Source organism: Schistocerca serialis, chromosome 3 (assembly GCF_023864345.2).
Source record: "Schistocerca serialis cubense isolate TAMUIC-IGC-003099 chromosome 3, iqSchSeri2.2, whole genome shotgun sequence".
NCBI lineage: Eukaryota > Metazoa > Arthropoda > Insecta > Orthoptera > Acrididae > Schistocerca > Schistocerca serialis.
This window is the reverse complement of record NC_064640.1, coordinates 45,110,000-45,134,805: the sequence shown is the minus strand read 5'-3', so window position 1 is coordinate 45,134,805 and position 24,806 is coordinate 45,110,000. Positions and strand designations below refer to the sequence as shown.

The 24,806-nt window shown below is 39.0% G+C and overlaps 1 protein-coding gene across 5 annotated transcripts in view; it reads right to left on the bottom strand.

Annotated features, from left to right (window-relative positions):
• Positions 1 to 24,806, bottom strand: part of LOC126469694 (vinculin) — a 302,912-nt gene that overhangs the window by 192,563 nt on the left and 85,543 nt on the right. For all 5 annotated transcript variants that reach the window (XM_050096859.1, XM_050096861.1, XM_050096862.1 and 2 more), the window contains exons 7-8: positions 23,634 to 23,849; positions 18,921 to 19,112 (exon numbers count right to left, since the gene is read on the bottom strand). In XM_050096859.1, the coding sequence (XP_049952816.1) occupies positions 18,921 to 19,112; positions 23,634 to 23,849 (408 nt within the window). The remainder of the gene's footprint in view (positions 1 to 18,920; positions 19,113 to 23,633; positions 23,850 to 24,806) is intronic.

The window sequence follows — 24,806 nt, the reverse complement described above, 5'->3', positions numbered from 1 at the left end:
GTTAAGACAGCTCGATGGATCAGCCCCGGATCTACGATATTTCCGAACTGGGGCAATACTAGATAGTGGTGCCCCTCCTCCCTCGAGCGTTTGAAGTAGGATGCCAAAAATTTTAAAAACCGACTTTTCAAAAATATGTCTATTTTGTAGCGCACATCTTTCTGAAGAGTCTGATACATAAAATGTTTGTGTTTGAGGAAATGTTTGGTCTTAAATATGACAAAGTGCAGTGCCACGCCTCTTCAAACAGCATTTTTCTATCGCACGTCACTGTATTTCGCTCTGTGGAACTCAAATGGGTAACATTTTTTAATGGGTGCCATCAAACTGTGTTCAGGACAGTGGAAATTAAAATGTCCTGTGGTGCCTCTCCTGCTCCCAGTCGGTCGTTTTGACAACCTGCCCTGTTTTTTTTTTTTTTTTTTAAAAAAAAAGCAACCTTGCAATAAATACTGGATGGGATTATTCCTTTTAGGAAAGCATCCATCAGCTCATCAAAGTTCGTCAAAGGTTTTGCTACATGAAAAAACCAAATGTCGTCGTCTAATACTGAAAAAGATATTGATATGAATAATACCCAAGACTGGTGTGCTATCTCTGCCTGATTACGTGTATTTTGTCACTGTCTGCTAGATAACACGACATAGGTCTGCCTAATATTGCAGCAATTGTAACACACACCGAATAAGCGATGCTGTTTTGGCACAAATGGTCATTTTTATAACACAACAGAATATAATCATGAAGTACCAATATCAAATGCCTATTAGGCCTACTACAAGCAAAAAGTTTCATGTTAGGAAATAGTTTCACATTTCATTCATACACTCTAGCTTCTGAAGCATGAGATCGAAAAGCAGTAGCACAATTTTTTTTATAAATTTGGAACAGTCATATTCTTCCATAATTTGTGTGGTGTCCCCATTTCTTCTCCTTCCTCATCCTAACAAACAATCTTTTCATTACAAACACTAACTATTCCTGCCAGGGTTAAAACTTATTCTCCGGTTAACTTGACTAACTCTGCCACAATTACCGGTTTAGTTATACCGCGATTATTCTCTGGTTAGGTGTTATTATGTGTTCGTACACTACTCCCAGAACAGAACTTTAGCGGCTGCTAGCTGGGGACTGTACAACTGGCCCTTACCAGTGTAGCATTATGGCAAAAAATTTTCTGCCAAAATTTCATTTTCTTGGATACACCGAGAAGATAATATGTAATCTTTCTTACCTGTTATTCAACAGGGATGCGTTTCAAAATCATATAAATAATCGATAGACCAACGTGCGCACTCGATGCTAGGTGTTTTGTGAAACAGGCCCCCCCCCCCCAGAAATTGTCGCTGGGGCAGATACCCTGGTTTGCTGCCCGCCCCCTATATCCAGGCCTGTTGCACATGCATGAATCTGACAGCTTAAGTGCTCCAGTAAATTTTTTTTCTGGGTAGCATCTGGCTGCTATTGCTTATACAGCTAACTGTCACACTTCTGCAGCCAGAAGTGGGAGAAGGTGCTACTCATATGCGACTCAACTGCGCATATGCTCACTCGCAACAGCTCAAACAAATCTAATGTAAACAGTTGTGATGTCACGCTCATCAGAGGCAATTTGTTGTTATGAAGCATTGCATAGTCTTCCTAAAGCCATTGACACATTTTGCTGTTGGCAAACGCTTGTGTGAGCACTGTGTTTTGTTGCTGTATATGGCGCATTTCCTTAGCAACTTAGTTTTATTTTCTTTTCTTTTTTTTCTCTCTTTCGTATTTTATTGTTGCAGTATCATTCTGCAGTAGCAAGATACAGTAATATCTTTTGTTAGAGTATTGGTTCTTACCAATCAATGTTACAAAAATTTAACTGAAAACTAAAACAATGAAAATTTCCCAGGTTTTTCCCGGTTTTCTCCTGGATGAAAAAATTCCCTGGTTTTTCCTGGATCTCCCGGGCCGTATACACCCTGTTTAAACAGAAAAACCTCTTCAGAGTCCCAGAAGACAGTTGCCATGACTTTACCGGCTGAGGGTGCAGCTTTGAACTTTTTCTTTGAAGGAGAAGTAGTGTGGCGCCACTCTATGGACTGCTGTTTTGTTTCTGGTACGAAGTGATGAACACGTTTCATCGCCTGTGACATTGTTTGACAAAAAATTCTCACAATCAGCCACATAATGTGCAAATAATCCTGCACAGATGGTCCTTTCTTGCACTTTGGATGGGTGAGTCAGCACTACCAACAGAGACATCCAGTTGTGAAGCGATGTGTTTGATTGTGATCTGTCGATCACCTTCAATGAGTGTGTCCACATGTTCCAACACTGCAAGTGTCAGAGCTGTGTACGGCCCGTTGGCACGTGGGAGACTGGACAGGTTTGCGTGACACCGTCGTGATGATGACAGACACCTCACCCAATGACTCACAGTGCTTTTGTTCATTACCAGATCTACATCTACCTTCTGCAACCACCAATGAATGTCTGTGATGCTCTGGTTTTTCACCAAAAGAAACTCAATTACAGCACTCTGCTTCGAACACATCTACACTACAAATGTAATTTTAAAGGCTATGTGTAGTGCCACCATCTAAGCAAGCTCAGAGGAAGGACAGCCAAAATGTTAATAGATTCAGGAGCTCAGATCAGAGTTTTATTTGTCTCACAAAATGATAATTATATGCTCAATCCATTGAAGTATAAGTCTGTTAGGTGAAAAGGTAATAGTATCTGCAGGAACCTGTTCTGTGGATCTGCAAAGTGACTGGAATAAGTATAGGTTAGAAATGATAGTAGTGAGGAAACGCAGATGAGATTTCAATCTCACTTTTGGAAACGACTTCCTAAACCATTTTGAGGTGGTAATATATTATAAAACTGAGCTGTATATGTGGGCATTAAAAACTAGCAACCCTTTCAGAATCAGCAGAGGTATGGGAAAAGTTCTTTGGATTGATGTCAAAACCCAGACATCGGCAACCTCGGACTTTCTGGTTGATCTGCTAAGCCATAACAATGTTCTCAACTGGTTGCAAATTCATGTCAAAAGGGGAATAAGTAAATCAGAAGCATTGGGAAAGAAGTTTCGTGTGCCAGTATGTGTCAATAACTTTTGATAAAGACATACAGAAATTCCACAGGAACTATATAGGTGAGTGGTGAGGAAGTTCAATGTGAAAAGCAAAAGGAAGCAGTTGCCAGTGAGAAATATTCATGCAATTTTGATTATATTAAAAATGAGTTACGAGAGACATTAGTAAATTTGCTGAGTCAGAACAGAACCTTTTGGACTCAGTTCTGGAGGAATACGCATGATTATTTGAGAAATAGCAACATTTTTTTAGCAACTAACTTCATACAGCATGAAATTACCATGGAAAATGCTAAAGGGGTTATGTCCAGAAAGTAATGCATCACAATTTTTTTGTAACATGTCTACATGTAACAGAGCAGTCGGACCGGTTGGGGAGGATAGGGGTGGCCCTTAGCTTTCCAGCACAGGTTGCTCAGTTGTCGCCATGCTCTTGGACAGTTAGGGCAGCTTCTTCCATGAACCTCCGTGTAGTGGTTGCATTGAGTTTAACACGGATAAATCTTTAGAGCAATGGTGTGCGATAAAGTTTTGTGTGAAGTTAAACAAGATGCCACTGGAAACTTTTGGAATGCTTAAGGAAGCCTCCAGGGATGATTGCCTTTCCAGTCAAATGGGTGGGACAACATGTTTCAAGAGGGCTGGGAGGAGGTCGCCAATGAAGCCCAAGTGGGACACCTGTCGGCATCACGAACGGATGACTCGTCTGTGCCAGTTACTAAATTCAGACTGTCAAATAAGTGTTTGCTTGGTGTCAGAAATATTGGACTTTCTCAGTTTTACAAGGCAGAGCTCCAGAGACTGAATTACAGGGTCACCTGCACCCAAAAGGAGTTCCATGCATTGTGGAAACTGCTCCAAGACAACGCACCTGCTCACACCGCCTTTGTTGTCACAACCAACTGACCCACATCGGTGTGACAATGTTGCCACAGCCACACTAGAGTCCTGACTTGGCCCCAGTGAACAATTTTTTTTTTGTTTGCTTGACTGAAAAGGAATCTCAAAGGAAAGCATCTCAAGTAGGTAGACATTTCGCAAACTACTTTGATGGCTTCTCTGAAGAGCATCCTAATTAAGGAGTCCCAGAAAGCTTAAAATGCACAGAAACTGTGCTGACAGAAATGTACTGATGCAGAAGTGTCACACTTCAGAGAATTTTAAGATGTTGAACCTATCCAAGCAATTCAACAACAGCTGGCTGCAGGGATAATTTAACCTTCTGTGAACTCCTGATCATTACTGATTGTTGTGATACCCTACCAAGAAGTCAATTAATGGGGAAAACCCTATAGTCTGTATGTTGATATGTGAGTGGTAAATAAAGTCATGGCCCCTGACACTTACCCTGTATCCTGTATCGATAAAACACTGGACAAATCAGGGAGTTCTCCATATTTTACCACCCTTGGCATGCACTCTGGTTACCAATAAATTCTGATTGCATCGCAGGAGTGCACAAAGACCACTTTTGTGGTTCCTTCTGGACTGCATGAGTATCACTGCATGTCTTTTGATCTAAGGAATGCACCTGCCACTTTCCATAGATTCACTGATTAGTTGTCTTGTATATTTAGATGACATCATAATTTTTTTCAAGAATAATTGAGAACATGGGGAGAGGTTAAGAAGCATGTTGTCAAGGTTGCAGGATGCACATTTAAGCTTGAAAATATTTAGAGAACAGTTCTCCTGTAAAATCGTAGGTTCAATACTTGGGACATGCCGTTAGTGCAGATGCAGTTAAGCCAGATCCGAGACCAACACAAGCAGTTGAGAATTTTCTTGATCTTGCTAACTATTATCATTGTTCTGTGAAGGATTATGCCATGGTGGCTAAACCACTGACAAAGTTGTTGAAGAAAAGCACTGTGCTTGACTGTACAGAAAAGTGTGAGGCAGTTATGAGACAAATTAAGGATGATTTGACACATTTACCTTTGCTGATTTATCCAGATTTTGGGAAGCCCTTTATTCTTTCTTCAGATAGTTCAGATTATGCTATTGGACCTATCCTTACACAGGAGTATAAGGATGAAAAAATACCCATATGTTATGCTTCTAGGCAAATGAACACAGCCAAGATAAATTGCAGTACTACCAAAAAGGAGTTGCTAGCCCTTGTTTTAGGAGTAAACTATTTCAAAAGCTGTTTGTGCAGGCAGAAATTCACTGTGGTCACTGACCATGCTGTGCTTGTGTGGATGTTAAGCTTAAAGGACATCAGTAGTTACTTAACTCAGTGGGACTGAAACTCTGGGAATGCAACTAAGTAGTACATAATAAGCCAGGTCATTTACATCACAATGCTGACGTACTCAGCCATAAAGTCAGGGCTGTTCAGACAGATAATGTCTCAATAGAAGAAGTAAAAGGACAGGAAAGAGACAGAGAATTTCACTGGTATACTTACCCCTCAGATTTTGTCACGTAAGATGATATGTTATACTGTAAGACCCCACCAGGTAACAGAGCAGTAATACCTAAAGAGCTGCAACAATGCATAATGGCACAATGTCATGACAGATTGCAGGCATGCCATAATGGGTGATGTGCCACAAATGCTAGGATAACTTCCTATTTCTGGTGGAAAGGCAGGCAGACTGACATTCAGAAATATATACAGAACAGTTTGCCTTGTGCTCAAAAGGCACCACTGTCAAGGACCAAAATCCCTTTACAAACCCTCCCAGAAGCCATTAGACCATTCCAAAAATTGTTTCCCTGGATATCATTGGTCCCTTTCTACAAAGCACACAGATTAACATATACATACTCTCCATCATTGATCATATCTCCAGGTGCAAAATTCTGACACACCTTACACATATGACTGCAGAAACTGTTGCACATTGTTTTGTCAGTCATTTACTTCTGCTGTACGAAAGTCCAGACACTATTTTGACTGATGACGGAGTTAATTTTATGTCTGCCTTGTTCGTACAATAACGCAAATTGTTGCAAATCAAAAAAATCGTGTAACACACCTTTTCATCCAAAAGCAAGTTAAATAAAATAGTTCCAAAGCTACTGAGAAACAGTTACAATGCAGCAACAAAGGGACTATACGTCCCCAGTACAAACCCAGAGAGCTGGTTTTGCTCCAAAATCCTGAGGTACGAAGTTACCTGTCCTATCATATGGGCAACTTATCCTGTGACTGCAGAAATCTTAGTGTCTGAGTATACTGAAGCAGCACATTTTGAACAGTTAAAGCTGTACCGTTGTCCAGGTATGCCACCACTTACAGCACTGTAAGTTCTCCTGAAAATAATTCACAGCAGAGTAAGGACCCTGTGAAGAAGGTGAGTGAGAAAGAAGACAAGCTTTTGCCAGCACACCCTAGATATGCTTTAAGAAGCAAGCATAATTATGCTCCGAGATCCAGGGACTAATTTTATTTTGTGCACAGAGTAGATATTTATCTTGTGAGACTTGTGGAGGAGTTGAAAATGATTTTTTTGTAAGCATGAGGAATAGTGATATGGTGTTGAGGTTCTTATTTTGTTGTTGTGATTCAGTTAACCATTCTTGCTCTTGGCATTTTGTACATGCTGAGGAAGTGTGTTGGATTGATAGAGTGGTTTTCAGTTGAAGGTAATTGCTGTTTCATTTTACGGTTGTGCTTATTAGCAAGCTGATTGCGCTGCCATATAGTATACATGTGCGCAGTGCCACATCATAAGTTGTAGTGATAAGTGTTAGTAACCAAACCAATGGTAATGAGTAATGTAAATGTTCGAAATGTGTAGTACAGATTACTGTTTACGCAATGAACAGTTGAGCAGTAAGAGTTATCACAGTTGTATTATACTAATATCATTCAGCTGAGGAAAAGAAGTGAAGGTACTACCAGGCTTACACTAACAGGAGTTGGAGTAAACCAGTAGAAACACACTGGAGTGAAGGTGCACACTAATGAACGACACTAGATACTGGAAAATTTAAGTTTTGATCAGTAAAGTCTTGTTTACCATGAAAGAGAAGTTTTCCAGATTCACTTGCATTGCTACAAATCGAGTTTAACTAACTGACCTATTATTGTGAGATACAAAGAGTAACTCTGAAACAGACAAATACTTTGCTATATCAACTTAGGGCACAATTTTAAGGAACCATAGTCATTTGAGCATGTAATAAAGTGCCTCTCACGTGCAACCCTTTACATAAGGATACACATATGTTGTTAAAATTTCATTCAAGCACTCACCTCTACACAAAAACTGTGATGACCATTATCAAAGGCTTTAACGAAGTTATTTCTTCTCTTGAAACATTTAGGAAAAAGCAGGGAACCTACTGTTTTTAATTTATTTGATAAGCTACGGAAGTACCTGGTGAATACAAACTGCGTTAGAGAAATAGAACATTAGATTTTCATGCCTTTCACTCATCTGTGTGGTGTATGTAAAGTCATCTTACAACACCGCTTACTGCTTGTTCTCTCTCAGAAGCTGCATTATGCGGTTAAAGAAAAACTACTAAATGGTGCTTGGTTGTCAAAAACATGAAATTATACTATCAGGAATACTTCACTAAGGGTGAGAAGTACAGTATTTATGAAGATAGGGTTGGTAATACTCAATAGACACACTTGTGATACATCCTGTAAAACCTTTTGATGCCACCTATTGTGGACAGAGAGCAGAATTATGAACTGCCAAGTCTAATATGTGAGAGAAGTGATACTGCACTGTTACGTCAAACAGAATGACAGTTCCTACCACGCAGGCCCTGCTCAGCAGACTTCTGCCATTAGTCTAAGGCATGCCTGGCAGCTGGGGCTCAGCCAATCAGGGCAAACAAGATTGTGCATGCCATTGTATGGCCTACTAGTTCAATTCATGTTTAATCTTTCTAGAACTGACCTAACTGGGAAAGGACTGTTTTCAATTAAGTAACACTGGCGTCTTTCTGGTTACTGACTAATGTTGATGTAATATTCAGTGCTACCCTGCCAGTTAAATAGCCCCTTTAAACGGTCATCCCTAAGTTACTCAGTGTTGACTGTGGCCATAGCTCTATACTGTTTCGGAAATCTATGTAATGGCAATCATCACTATTTACTTTCCGATGGAGTGAATTTATTGATTCTTCAGAGTACATCTGCATAATGATATGACTGAATTTTATTCATTCCCTTGATTCCAACAGTTTCAATCTGGCTACAAACTGTTATGAGGAGCTCATATAAACACACATATGCCTTGAGTAATGAAGATCTTTCCAAAACGTGGATTTATCCCCTCATTTGATTCATGGAACATGACTTTATTCCAGCCACGCCACTGGCTATGCAGAATATTGCTCCCTACGTTTCCATGGAAACACTGACAAATTTGGCATCCCTGTCATGACCTTAAGCTGTTGGCAATCCTGCAGGTTGGGGGGCTTATCTATCATCCATAACAGGGGTAATTAGTGGAGGTTCATCTGTTAGCAAAGCACCACTAAGATATGCGTTTCCATAACTAGCCTGTTATGTGGGGAGAAGAGCAAATTCCCAGAACTTGCGTAGCTATGTCGATGCAATTCAAATTCTATAAATGAAATTTATAGCTGCATCCGAAGTCTGTCTGAATTTAGATTCTATATTAACCCTGATACTACACTTATAATTGAAGACTGTTCTGTAACTTTCATCTAACTTGTTTTTTACGAGACAAATCTGCCATGCCAAGGGCAGATGCATCAGTTAGTCATTATTTTTAGTGGAAACCACCAAAAATGCAATTGACATATCTTTGATGGAAGAACAGTACAAATGTAACCAATCCAACCTGGATATCAACTTAGTAAGCATTGAACAACCAGAAGAAATCTCTGTACGCCCTACTGTGATGCCGCAGCCACTGCACTTGTGGTAGATCAGCATATTGCCGCTGGTCAGCCACGCGGGTGCGCCGCAAGGAACCGCTGAGACACACATACCACAGCTTTGATCAGGAGCAACTCTGTGCCACAGATGCAGAATGTCTGCCACTGTAATGGCGCCATGCAACTGATTTAAGAATTTTGTCTGCTAAAATCTATGTACGTGACCTATTTAAAGATCATTGCAGTATTTCTTATTAAGGACCCTACCCTCAAGTAGCATCCACCATTTCTCTCCCATTTTATGGGAAGAGTTTTGTTTGCAAACTGAAAATGGTTAGGAAAAATTGGTACACCAACTAGTTTGAACCACGCTGTGACTCTGCCATCTTTCTTGGTTGACCCACCCTGCAGAGAATACTATATGTTGTTTTTTCAGACGCAGTTACAGGCCATGCAACTGCAGGGATAAAACTTGCCAGATGCCTCTCTTTGTAGAAGGAACTCCCACTGCGTCTTTCTACTGTCATGTTCTCTGGTCAAAGGAAGCCAGCCTTAGGAGGCATTAGGCCTCACATTAACCTACTGAATGCAAGTGGAGTCCGAAGAACTTAACAATGAGACTGAAACAATTATCAGAAACTTCAGTACAGGCAAGAATAGTGAAACTACCCACTGTATCCCATATTATTGCTAGACAAATTATGCAATACTAGGAAACACTTTGTACCTAACAACAAAATACCAACAGCCAAACCTAAGGTGTAATGACACTCCACTATATGGTTGACACAATATGTTCGCATTAATGCATCCTTTCTTTGCTACACAGTGCAGGATAGCACCAAACAATGTACATGGCTGAAACATACATGAAGGTCAGTTAATGAGCGAGCTCACTACCTTCACGAAGCAAGCATGTGACAACACCAGAAAGTGGACTTCAGTCAGCTAACTTAGCATAACGTTAGATGTTCTCTGTCACGTGTGCCTGAGGGCACTGCTTATTAGGCACAGCTATGTAAGTCTATGAAAACAATTTCAGTTCAATCATTGAATCAAGAATAGGAAACTAGCATGAAGTACAACATGTTTTGCCAAGTATCTTTCTCAGCAAGATGCCACACTTTTCAAAAGTTATGGTTACATAGTCATCAGCTATTGCACAACACTTGAAACCATGAGCAGAAGACACTGCTGTTGCTACTGCATCAAGACCACTGACCCAGTACAATGGAAAATAGGGCCTGACAGGTAAGTTGACACACTATAAGCACAACAGTTACAAAGCTACGCAAGTGAGAGCTGAGGTACAGCACAAAACCTACTTGTAGAAAAGATGCACTATACACTAATTTGGTAGAATCAATGACGCTATCAACTACCCAGAAGAAGCACGTGAGAGCCGCTGAAAAGGTGTAGGTAGTTAGTTCAAGATAGCGTCTTAGTAGAAACATACAAGAAGCAATGTTGAGTATTAATACACAAACCATCTCACACATGCGAGTCAAATGTTCACGGTACCTTCACTCTGTTAAGAAAAGTGGGAAATAGTAAAAGATTGTTCCGAAAATAATAGTGATGAGCTAACAGCTCCCTCTGCTGCTGTGGCTACTGGTAATACATGTTATTTATATATATGTCACTTGTACTAGCTTACAGTTGTTGAGTTCTGCATTGCTATTTTGCATTGTGTGGACTGTGTTTTATACATTTCGCCCCATAAAATGTGAGAGCTTTCCTCCTTCCCTTTGACCTTAGCCATGAGTGTGAGTTATCCATATCTTTACACATCATGTAATGAACTGAATATTACTAAGAGTGGTATATTTCATTGTAGTTAGTCACTGCCACGTATGGGAAAGTATATCCAATGAGGTTACATGGAATGTATAATTCCTTATGTGTTTATTGGAAGTAAGTACTTCAAGGGGCCTCCCAGTTGTAGGTTTACCCCTCCTGTTGCGAAATACTTAGTGATTGTTATTTTATGCCTATTAAGGAAGCACATACTATACACACTCTAGCGGTATCTATTATTCTCCTTACTGAATTGTGCTGCTGAAAAACGAGTGCACTCTGATACATGGCGTCGCACTATAGTCCCTATCATATGGTAGTCATTCAGGTGCATTAGTGTGAAAGAGAGAGGTCGCTCCCATGAGATCTGATGGTAGTTACCTAGTGTTTCTTTCTTTTAAGAGTTAATGGCCATGATGTTTACATGTTTTTTTTTATCATCTTTATCCTTGACATAATTCTTTGTAGCTGCGAAATAGATACCTATGGCTTCACAAGACAAATTTAATAACTTCAAGTCACTGAGTACATCCTCATACTTATGCAGACAACAACTGCACCCTCACTCTGATTTACAACATAAAGGATCTCTTGTGCATAACACCACTGAATTTTTTGTCAGGCACTCCATTTCACTGAATATTATTGACAGAAGACATTCTGACATTCTATCATCACTCAAGTTTGTCATTAGTGTTCAGGATCATTTTTCGTATTCCTATGATTACTGCCTTTTCAGAGTAATGTCATTGTGTTCCACTGCTGATTTGATCAGTACTAATGGAAATTGAGTAAAAAAAAAAAGTAGGCTCCTGAGTAGTTCTGAGATCTAAGATTAGATTCCCTTTCAAAAAACTGACCAATCGCCATAATCACATACACCTTATTCTCTTACTGTGAACACTGGTTACTGGTTCTTCATGTAGAAGGCCACCCGGTGTAGATGTGCAATATACTGGATTACCAGAACTGCTATGAGCTGATCACAATAGCCTTCTTAGCTCACCTCAAATCTTTATTACATTTTCCTCTACATTTAAGTCTGAATTTATTGGTAATACCTATAAACAAGATCCTCATTACTTAGTTATTCATTACAAATCTATTCTACCTATTTCATAATTGAGCAACAAATTTGTAAACTTGAGCAAAGTTTGGGATTCCTAGCCTCTGACAATATACTGTTACATCTGCCTCCTTGTGAGTGCTAACTATTGTGACTTCAATCCATCTTCGCGTACTGACCTAGTTCACCACCACCATGCTATGAATGTACTTCATCTTGTGAAGATTCAGTCACTAATTGAGTTCTTCATGTACTACATTGCCACCTGTGAACACTGCCACTACTGCTAGCCACATAACAGTGCAAAGCTAACAATTTTCTGTCTATTTCCAGCTATCTTATGCAGGACATGCATTTACATCAGTCTAGCAATTATCAAACATGGAACAATAATAGGATTTTCTCACTGTGACATGTTGTGTCATCGTATTCTAGGTAATCAGAGTTGTGCTAGCTAGCGACACCACTGACGCACTGAAAATTGGTGCTGCTCAGACACACTGGGGTTTCTCACACTGTAGTACTTTCATCGTTTGTCACCAGCACTAAACATGAGGTGCTATATCATATTTACTATGATTGTTAACGTCGTGGGTACTAGACCATTTCAGGACCATCCCTTGCCCTCCGGTATAAGGTTTGAATGGTTAGACAATTTGCTGTACATCCCTCAACGGTCATAATAGTGGCCTACTAAAAGAAGTAGTACCATTGCAAAAGGTTGACAATCGCTTGATAGCATGTGGACCTCTACTAGGGAGATCAGCTCAGAGCATAATGCTTCATACACTATGTGACATTAAACAGATGCTTGCCGTTATCCAAGAATAACTCTGAGTATTTCAGATGCCATGCCACTCCATCACACCATGCAGGCAAAGCCATGTCATAAACAATATCGTTTGAACACAGCCCCATCAGGCTACATTTTCTGCTGCTTAAAATCATGAGACCTTTGTACACCAGCTTGCGTGCCTTTCATATTTGAAGGTAATCTTCTGGCCACTACCAGACAGTCCTGGAGTGTAGCTACTGAGATGATCAACAATTGAGGAACTTAAGAAATTGACCCAATGTGAGATAGTCACTGTGTGCAGTGAACTGTCAAACCTAACTGCTTCCTTCGAAGTAACCATGGTGTTGCAAATCCTGTTATACAATATGCATGCAACTCAGGTACATGTCAACACGCATACTACCATTCAGTGCTGAAACTTTCCTGCAGATGCTAAAAAACATTTATTTCCATTTATCGACACCAATGCAGATGATTTAGCCCGTATGGAATTCAACAACTCTGCCATATTACTACACAACTGTCAGTAAACAACTGTCACAATCCCTATCCATGCTGAACATACCTGTAACTCATGCCAATTGTGAATTCAAATGCTACCATCTTCATTCCTTCCCAGTCACTTGAGCAGCTGTCTAGAACTAGCAATCCAGTGATATTTTAATGGTTAGCACAAACCGTCAAACACACTCGGTTATTCCACTTGATGCTATTCAATCATGCATTCACACTAATTGCTACCTGTGTCCTACCTTACAATTTGGCACTGAGGTAAGCAACTGATAATGCGCTACTCCTAGAGGAAACTAAAACACCTCCTGGCCATTGCACTGTTGTCGTGATATAAGGACCTTGATTCAGTGTTATACTTTGTACCACAACCCATTATAGCGATTATACCTTGCTGTACTCATGTGTTTATATCTCAGACCTATCGGGTCACCTTGGTTGACAGTGGAGTTCTGTTTAACAGTTCCTCCTGTGAAACAGTCACACCCACTGTTAAACTGGCTGCCCATATAACACACACACACACACACACACACACACACACACACACACACACACACAATGCTAGTATTAAACCCTTTCTACTCTACCTGCCTGGAGCCCCCTTGGTGTTGCCTCCCCCTGACATCCTGCTTGTGTTACCAAATAACCAAGGTTCATCTCCTAAAGACTATCAATGTTTTGTTAGCTCAGGAACAAGAACAGATTATTCTTGATCATGCAACTGCACATACTGTCGAATGGAACACTAAGGAATACCTACATCAAGTGATTATTCCTAGTGCTACATCTGTTCCTCTAAGTCCGATCAGTATCAGTTTTGTTATTTGGGTTCTACATGCCCAGAGCTTTTGCAGATGTTGTAAATCACAATCACAAGCAATACCCGAGCAGCAACCATCAGGCGAATATCATGGCTGAAACACACTGGAATATGGTACCTTCCATGCATGACCCTTGCCTCCTAGATTATGATTAAGGACCTTTTCTTTTTTTAATTCTCATGTAACCAATCTGAGTTATCATACAAGAACTGATTATTGCTTTTTGCCTAGAAATTTCTGAAAGTGTAACCACTGCTCCTTCTTGGTCACTTTAAAAGATTTTCTTTTCCAATTTACAAAGCTCCCCAACAGAATAAGGCCCCACCAAATGTCGGCAAACATATTCATGGAAGCCCCAAATTCTTGCTATCAATTGTAGCTGTTATCTCATTTTCAGCCCTGTACATGGCTCACATGGAAGGGGAAGAGGCGAGCATGGTGAGTAGACACACTGAGAGGATTACTGTGAGCATTAAGGGAGTTTTCAAATTTTTAAAAATAGGTTCATTTTTATTCCTGTGACTCTGGTACTGCATCTTATGGAACCCTAAAAACTTACACACAATTACACCAGTAACTTACGTTTTTTGCACTTAAAATTCTTTAATACAACTATGATGCCTTAAGATAAGCATAGCTTTGACACATTATAAATTCAATTGGAGTAATTAAATCATATTCAGAAAGAGTATGTCAGGATGACTGGAAAAGGACCTCAAACTATTTAAAAAAAAGAGGCTGGGGTGGAGGCAGCTTGCCATGCCACAATGTGTTCCATAAACTACATGTCAACAGTGGGCCTAATGCAATTAAGTGCATGGCAATCTTAGCTTAATGGCATGGATCGCAAATATGATAGAAGTCTCAATCTGAAGGCAAGATGCGAATCAATATAGTGAATAGATGTTGAAGCAAAGCACTAGCTACCAAGCTACCTATGAGACATGTGCCACACACCAGTGAATCATGTTTACAATTTTCCCCAAATTATCATGAACTTTCCTACCATTTAGTAACTTAACAAAGACAGGTTTATATATGGTAATGGAAAGTCACCGATGGAATATAAATAATTTAAGGAGTAAAGGTAACAACTCACAAAATTTGTAAAACCTTACATTGTTAGGTGAGGAGACACAGCAACATACATTATTTATAAAAATGTTTAATGGTCTTGATTAGAATATAATGTGTGTTATTACGTTATATTGTGACCAAGAGAAGCAAAATTTATAACAAGCTTACTAACACAAGACTGAGATCCTCTTTTAGCGTTCAGAAGAATCCTCCCCTCCACACACACGCCTGTACAGCTAGAATTGTCATCCAAAAGCTAACCAAGTTCCCAGTCTTGTTGTTGTGTCTATCAGCAACTCAGCCCCTAAACTAATCACTGAGCTATTATCAATGAACTGTTATCTTACTCCTTAAAACATTCATAAATAGGTTTAGGATGGGCAGGAAAGAACTAAAACCTTTACCGTAGGATAGACACTTGTGATGCTGGTTATAAAAATTGTATTTCAAAGATTCTGCCAATCAGGTGCTGAGAAATTATAAGCCATACAGAAACCTAGTGCTAAAGGTCTAGGTAATTGTCCAAAACAATCAGTACATCAAGCTGTCTCTAGGTGATTTTCTAACCATTGTAAATTATTCCAATGTGTCCACATCCCCACCCCCCCCCCCCCCCCCACCGTCTCCTCCCCTCCTCTGCCGCAGTAAACACTCCATGTTATGGGTAGTCTAGTACTAGGTGAAGATGTTTTAGCTTGACGATTTATTGGAGTGAGTATTTTTGTTTCCAAGTTATTGCTTCTGTCATCCATAAGCTCCCCAGTTTTCAATTTTCTTCCCAGCTTTTTGATTGATAATTTAAACTGTACAGCTAAAAGAATTGAATTGGATTTTTAACACACCCAAATTAAAACTAAATGTAGCTCATAACCTGCTTTAGATTTTAAGTGGATCAGGTCTACAAATGAGAAAACTCATTACAAATTGTTATCAGTGCTCTTCAGATCAAGACGCTGAAGAAGACAAACCAAAAAAACTCTCTTTTGAAGGTTTAAGTGAAACTGCATATCAATTTATCATTCAGTTTACCATAATTTTGAAAGTCACAGAGGCTTCAGCACTGTGTATCTGCTTCTGACAGAGGAAAGGAATAGGATAGAAGATGAATGGGTAACTTTGTGAGATGAAATAGTGAAGGTAGCAGAGCGTCAAATTAATAAAATGACAAAGGCTACTATAAATCCTTGGATATCAGAGGAGATGCTGAATTTAATTGGTGAAAGGATAAAATGTAAAAATGCATAGAGGGGCCTTTTGAGAAAAGACAAACAGCTCTATGAATATCAAGGGTTCAAATGGAGAAAAGTACTAAGCAAAGAAGGGAAATCTGAAAGGTTAAGTGAATACGTACAGGGGCTATACAATGGAAATGAACTTTAAGTCAACATTACAGGAAGGGAAAAGAATAGATGAAGATGAGATGGAAGATACAATACTGCGAGAAGAATCTGACAGAGCACTGAAAGACCTAAGTTCAAACAATGTCCCTAGAGTAGACGACATTCCCGCAGAACTGCTCATATCCTTGGGAGAGAGAGCCATGACTGAACTATTCCCCCTGGCGTGCAAGATGTGAGAGACAGGGGAGATACCTCCAGACTTCATGAAGAACATAGTAATTCCAATTCCAAAAAAAGCAGATGCTGACAGGTGTGAATATTACTGAACTGTTGTTGTTGTTGTTGTTGTTGTTGTGGTCTTCAGTCCAGAGACTGGTTTGATGCAGCTCTCCATGCTACTCTATCCTGTGGAAGCTGCTTCATCTCCCAGTACCTATGGTAACCTTCATCCTTCTGAATCTGTTTAGTGTATTCATCTCTTGGTCTCTCTCTACAATTTTTACCCTCCATACTGCCCTGGAATACTAAATTGGTAATCCGTTGATGCCTCAGAATATGCCCTACCAACCGATCCGTTCATCTAGTCAAGTTTCTCTTCTCTACAATTCTATTCAGTACCTCCTCATTAGTTATGTGATCTACCCACCTAATCTCAGCATTCTTCTATAGCACCACATTTCAAAATCTTCTATTCTCTTCTTGTCTAAACTATTTATCGTCCACATTTCATTTCCATACATGGCTACACTCCATACAAATACTTTCAGAAACGACTTCCTGACACTTAAATCTCTTGATGTTAACAAATTTCTCTTCTTCAGAAACGCTTTCCTTGCCATTGTCAGTCTACATTTTATATCCTCTCTACTTCAACCATCATCAGTTATTTTGCTTCCCAAATAGCAAAAATCCTTTACTACTTTAAGTGTCTCATTTCCTAATCTAATTCCCGCGGTATCACCCGATTTAATTCGACTACATTCCATTATTCTCATGTTGCTTTTGTTGATGTTCACCTTATATCCGCCTTTCAAGACACTGTCCATTCCATTCATCTGCTCTTCCAGGTCCTTTTCTGTGTCTGACAAAATTACAATGTCATAGGTGAACCTCGAAAGATTTTATTTCTTCTCCATGGATTTTAATTCCTACTCTGAATTTTTCTTTTGTTTCCTTTACTGCTTGCTCAATATACAGATTGAATAACATTGGGGATAGGCTACAACCCTGTCTCACTCCCTTCCCAACCACTGCTTCCCTTTCATGTCCCTCGACTCTTATAATTGCCATCTGGTTTCTGTACAAATTGTAAATAGCCTTTCACTCCCTGTATTTTACCCCTGCCACCTTCAGAGTTTGAAAGAAAAAGTTGGAAATGGAATAAATGTCCAGGAGAAGAAAAAAAACTTGAAGTTTTTCCGATGACACTGTAGTTCTGTCAGAGTCGACAAATGACTTGGAAGAGCAGTTAAAGGGAATGGACAGTGTCTCAAAATGAGAATATAAGATGAACATAAACAAAAGCAAAACAAGGATAATGGAATGTAGTCGAATTACATCAGGTGATGCTGAGAGAATTGGATTTGGAAATGATATCTTAAAAATAATAGATGAGTGCTCCTGTTTGGGCAGTAAAATAACTGATTATGGCAGAAGTACAGAGAATATAAAATGTAGATTGGCAATGCCAAGGAATATGTTTCTGAAGAAGAGAAATTTGTTGAAACTGAAAATAAATTTAAATGTTAGGAAGTCTTTTCTGAAGGTATTTGTCTGGAGTGTAACCTTACATGGAACTGAAATGTGGATGATATGCATTTCAGACAAGAAGGGAATAAAAGGTTTTGAAATGTGGTGCTACCGAAGAATGCTGAAGATTACATGGGTAGATCGTGTACCTAATGTGGAAGTACTGAAATGAATCAAGGAGAAAAGAAATTAGTGGCATAACTTGACTAAAAGAATGGACTGGCTGATAGGAAACACTGTAATACATCAAGGAATCATCAATTTAGTACTGGAGGGAAATGTGGGATAAAATTTGTAGAGGGAAACTAAGAGGCAAAGACAGTGAATTAGTAAGGAAGGCCACTTGACAGATTCACTGGGAATAAGAGGCTAGTCAAAACATTTGCAGGTTGAATATAAGTACATGCTGCATACATTTGGTATGCTGTTGTTAGTGTTGAAGGACCTCATTATTCCATGTTTCTTTAATATTATCCGAAGCCTTCTACATGCTGATTGGGAATAAATCCCAGTACTTCTGTTTTCTTCAATACGATGTCAACACTGTTGAAAGAGTCAGTAATATTTTGGTGTGTTCAAATGAATGTAAGAAACCACAAAAAAGTTTCATTTAAAAATGTGGAAATACCAAAACTGTATTACCTCTCCTAAATCATAGATTAAAAAAACACCCAGGCAAGTACCACCTTGTGTTTTTGTGGGGGTATGAAACATGTACTGAACCTCAGAGCACATCTGAGAATTTATTACACAACTTTAGAAAAGGCAACCCTAATCAGAGTAAAACAAATGGAGTAATATTAACATCAATGTTTAAAATTCTAAATTTACATTTACCCTACCTTTTTTATAAATAAATTACCTTTTTGCCCTCATCAACTATGAGTGCTATTGCACGCTGACCCAAACCACGGTCATCTCGTTCAGGATTTGCCAGCCATCGCCTTGCTTGCTCCAATCTCCCAGTAACAGTGTGAGCAGGTTGTTGGACACCAGATCTCTCCACAGATTGGACAGCTCGCCCAACAAGTGACTGCAATGCTGACAGTTTTTCCTAGAAAACATATATGTCATATAAAATGTGTGCTACTTCAAAATCCAATAATGAGTTAACAGAAACCACAGTGCAAGCAGTTTTCCTGATAAGCTTCTTACAATTATTTTACATGTATGTTGTGAATTTCATACATCTCTTGTGAAACAGATTCAGAACTCAACAGGAAAACTTTCATGGTAATTAAAAGATTATAAAGTATAATCTTATACTCTTTTTTTTAAGCTCTGCAGCATGTGTTTAACATATTACTACACAGAGTCACTGTATCTAAGGCTTTTTTACCTCCTAGCGCCTTTGGTTTTAGTTTAGTAGCTGGCAAAGTACTAAAAACTCACTTTCTTAGTTGTATCTTCCCAAAAACATTGTGACAAAATTTTTTGCTGAAACATGACAAAATAAAATCATTCTACTGTCAGTAGACCCTGCCTCATCATCTCCAATATGCAAAAAATTTTCCACAGGTGTTTCCCCAAATAACCGTAAAAAAAATGGGAGTTTTAGCAATGGAAGATGAAATCACCAGTTTTTACAATATTTTACCAAATTATGCATCTTCCCTGCTCCCACACAAAAAGTCATAAATCTGACAGCTGCTTTTAGTTGTTGAGTGTTATTTAATGCAGAAATGGGAGCCCAGCTTTCTCCTTTAATACTGAGGATTGCATATAACCTTAAAAATGATATTCACTTCCTACACAAAAAACTGAAGCACAGGAGTAGCGCACGATTCTTTCTGCTCATGTAATTCTAAGAGGTGCTACTATGAACACTGTGAATGTCAGGTGAAAATACCCTACTTGTATCTCTTGTTGTCATATTTCCCATAATTTTTCACAACAAAGAGTGCTCATTAAAAGTGTTTTGGAGGATTCTTTAATGTGGTATATCAATTAATTAAGCTGCATGTTTTCCTACTATGTAAGCATATATACTAAAACAACCAAATATGGCACTTTAGCTTGGAAAACAAGTAAATCAACATGGTGTCCGCTCGGTTTTTTTATACCAGCCAGTCACTGCACAGGACGCGTGACTTCACAAAAACATCTCTACTGTTACTGTTAATTTAAATCATACACAGTCTGAGCATACCAGCCAAGGACAACACAGTGATAATCTAGTAACAAAATTCTTTTATTATATTTTTCTGCCAATGTATCATAGTGAGTTTAAACTTCATAGCAAGTGATCATAAAATGAGCCAAGTAAAAAGAAAGAAAAAGGAAATGGCAAATACTAGGAAACTAAATTACTGAATGTAACTTCTATAAAGAACTATACAAACTTCAATATGTACCACACTGACTAGAAAAAGTAAAATTAGCAGGTCAGGAGGGCCATTCATAACATAAAAATATCTGTGCTCTGGTTGTTGGGATGAAGACTACCTGTGTAACTGTATGAAGTGTGTAATTACTAAATTGCAAATATAAGATTAAAAATATCTGAAATATAAAACTGATTGTGAGAGTGACTTAAGAATTACAAAAAGCATGGATGTGTTCACAATGAGAGCATTTGTGTTCTGTTTGAAATGTAGCAAGGTGAAACAGCTCCACTAACTATAACCCCACTCAATTTTTTCCTTCTTTTCTGCCCTCTATTTCATACATAACATATGTATCGTGAATATGTGAAATATTCAATTTCTTATTCAAGCTGTATTTTTTAAAACTTGATTATTCTTATATAATCTGCAGTCTGCAGACAAAAAATGTGCAGATCAGGGATGTCCTAAATATGGGCTACAAAGGGATTTAATCTGGCCCACGCTTGAACAGGAGTAGTGCACGATTCTTTCTGCTCATGTAATTCTAAGAGGTGCTGCTATGAACACTGTACACTCAAAGTGCATCAACATCACCTTCACTTGTTCATAACTGCAGAGATGTCCGCACAATACTGTCATGGAAATCCCACTGGAGCGCTTTGGCTGCAGGTGACTGTGACTTACTGGCTGTGTTTGCAGTGTTAGCATGCTATTATTTCAAGTTTTCTTTGTTTGTAATATGTGTGCAATATGTAGTGGGTGTTGTACCTTCAATAAAATGTAGACCATGAAAATTTCATTACTGAGAAAGGCAACATACCCAGGTGTCTGTAATGAAGTTATTGCTGTTCTTAAAGAATACAATATTCATTGCCACTATGGTGCACCGTTTGAGAAATTCAAGGACAAGGTAAGTGAACATAAATTCAAACACTGAAATGTGGACTTCATTTTTAACAATACTTTTTAGGAAACATATTCAGGAACATGAAGCCATTGCAAAAGTAAGTTTACGAACTGCCCATGAAATTACGAAACACGGGAAGCTATTCACTGATGGTTATTATTTAAAGAGATGCATTTCAATTACTACTGAAGAACTGTTTCCTGACACAACAAACACTGTAAAGCAGTTACTCTTTTAGCAGATACAGATGTCCATTGTGTTGCAGATATTACTTGTGATTTACCAAATCAGTTACAAGAAAAGGCATCTAAGGTTGCTTGGTACTCAACAGCCCTGGACAAATCTACTGACAACTCTTGATATTACTCGAGTCCTGTTGTTTTTTTAGGGATGTTAACACAAACTTCAAAGTTAAAGAAGAACTAGCTTATCTGATTTCCTGCATGGTACAACAAGAGGTGAGTATATCTTTCAAGGGGTACAGTTAACTTCAGCTGAAAAGAACAACCTTACTCTTTCTCAGCTGAAATGAGCTACAACAGATGGGTGGAGAAACATGTTTGGCAAATATGCAGGATTCGTTGGAAGACTAAATTCAGAATGAGAAGCCGGAGGAATTACGAAAACTTCTGCAACACACTGTGTTCTTCATGTGGGAGAACTTAGTGCAAAGTTAGCCCATATGTCCTGTGTGATGGACGTTGTAATTTCTTTTGTCAGTTTCATTCGAAGTCATGGGCTCAAACACTGTCAATTCAAAAAGTCTTTCCTAGAAGAGGTAGAATCATTGTCAAGTGATCTCTCATACCACATTGCAGTAAGTTTTGTAGAAGTAAGTATGTAGAAGTAAGTATGGTAGAATTTCACAGGTCAAAGCAGACAGGTCGAATCCCAGTTTTTGGTCAACCTAAAATGTGTTATCTGGCCCCCACTGAGGTTCGAAGCTTGATATGAGGCCCTCATGGTCAAGTAATATGGAGACACCTCTTGCAGACAGTTCCTGTAGAAGCACTGTAGTTAGAAAAGTACTTAAAATTTACAATTTGTGAAAACCATGTGCACTGCCATTTGAGCCACAAACAATGGTTTGTTTTAGGATTGATGTATGTTATTTGAAGGCCCACAGCCCTGTCTTTCTAAAGAACATCTTATCTTCCTGAAAACTGTGTACTTCAAAAGTTATCTTTACTCAAAACTGTCGATTTCCAGAGTGTCTGAACCTTAATATGTGATCCTTTCATAATTTTAGTGTTATTGTCTCATACTTCAAATTCTTCTGTTTCCAATAATGTATAATTTTTGTAGATTACGTGTTAGTGGACAAAAGTTTTCAGTAAATTCTATTTTTAGACTAAAGTAAACACCTAAACTTCTGCCCCTATAACCTACATTTGTACACATTTAAGGACATTGAGCTAATTTTAATCAAAATAACTTCTCTCTCACTAACGTGTGTATGCAGTATACACTTTTCCTATCTTTTATGTTTGTATCTAAAATGTAATAGTTTTAAATTTTAACATTGCATAATATCTGTTCTATGTGCACCTTTAAATGTGTGTTCAACACAAAGCCATAGTTGGAGGTGAAACTTCAAAGCATATACATACTATGTCAAAGAACTCAATTATTATGTTACTAGTTAGTTTGTGTTTTTAGTCAGTCAGCACCCAGCATTAAGTATGTATAGTTCTGTGCCAATCAGCATATTTTCAAATGACCTTGTATTACGTAATTATTGATTACTGCCACTTGTATACAAGTTTGTTGTTCTGTTAAGTGAAACACGCGAGAACTTATCAGCTGATCATCATCTTGAGTGGTAATAAAGGCATATAAATGACAATGCTATATTTCTCACAACTGTGACACAGAAGTAGTAAAACTAAGACAAACTATAGTCCTATCCATGAACAATGACAGTCTGCACAGCTCGAGACATGGACGGGGATTCCATTGTTGCTAGTTCCAAGCAGCAATTGCAGTCAATGCATACATGTTCTCTGCACTTGAAAAAAGTATGTGTACTAAAAATTATGTCCCTCCTTTGCTTGTGCAAAAACTTTTGCTTACGACCACCATCAGTTGTGACAACTCATAACTAATGGAATAAAAATTCACTGAATAATTCGCTATGATCATGTTTAATGTTCGCATGACTACGGAATTCACAGTAGAGCACTGAGAACACTACTGAACCCTGACTTGTTGTCAGAGAATGCCTGATGTAGATGCGCAGAACAGGTCTAACCTACTCCAACTATAACAAAATTTACACATAAACAATATAATAAAAGACAAAATAATAGCATACAAATATGCTGTCAGCATTGTGCAATACCTGAATACCACGTGCTAAGCATTCTGCCTGTGGAGTGGCTCCCTTTCCATCTTGACGCAGTTCACAAAGAGCATCTGTCATTGTTGTCACTTCACCACACAACCGGTGAAGGGCCTCAGAATCACCAGGCAAGGCGCGATCAGCTACCCTGTGGGCATGTTCCAGAACCTGCCTGACAGATTTCTCTCCTACTCCTCCTCGAAGGGCAAGTGGATCCTAAAACCAAAGCATAAAGTTACTTTTTGCTTTATTATTAACTGCCACGTGCAATAACACCTGTATACACATAAGTATATATCTGTGCCATGTAATGACAAGTATTATTTACAGCACTCCTTACGTAATAAGCTTCTTAGTGTCATCCATTTTACCTTCATTACCTTCATTAAGCTGCTGTTATCCTATTTCTATTGCCTAACTACCAGAACCCCCCATGAACCATGGACCTTGCCGTTGGTGGGGAGGCTTGCGTGCCTCAGCGATACAGATAGCCGTACCGTAGGTGCAACCACAACGGAGGGGTATCTGTTGAGAGGCCAGACAAACGTGTGGTTCCTGAAGAGGGGCAGCAGCCTTTTCAGTAGTTGCAAGGGCAACAGTCTGGATGATTGACTGATCTGGCCTTGTAACAATAACCAAAACAGCCTTGCTGTGCTGGTACTGCGAACGGCTGAAAGCAAGGGGAAACTACAGCCGTAATTTTTCCCGAGGGCATGCAGCTTTACTGTATGATTACATGATGATGGCGTCCTCTTGGGTAAAATATTCCGGAGGTAAAATAGTCCCCCATTCGGATCTCCGGGCGGGGACTACTCAAGAGGATGTCGTTATCAGGAGAAAGAAAACTGGCGTTCTACGGATCGGAGCGTGGAATGTCAGATCCCTTAATCGGGCAGGTAGGTTAGAAAATTTAAAAAGGGAAATGGATAGGTTGAAGTTAGATATAGTGGGAATTAGTGAAGTTCGGTGGCAGGAGGAACAAGACTTCTGGTCAGGTGACTACAGGGTTATAAACACAAAATCAAATAGGGGTAATGCAGGAGTAGGTTTAATAATGAATAGGAAAATAGGAATGCGGGTAAGCTACTACAAACAGCATAGTGAACGCATTATTGTGGCCAAGATAGATACGAAGCCCACGCCTACTACAGTAGTACAAGTTTATATGCCAAC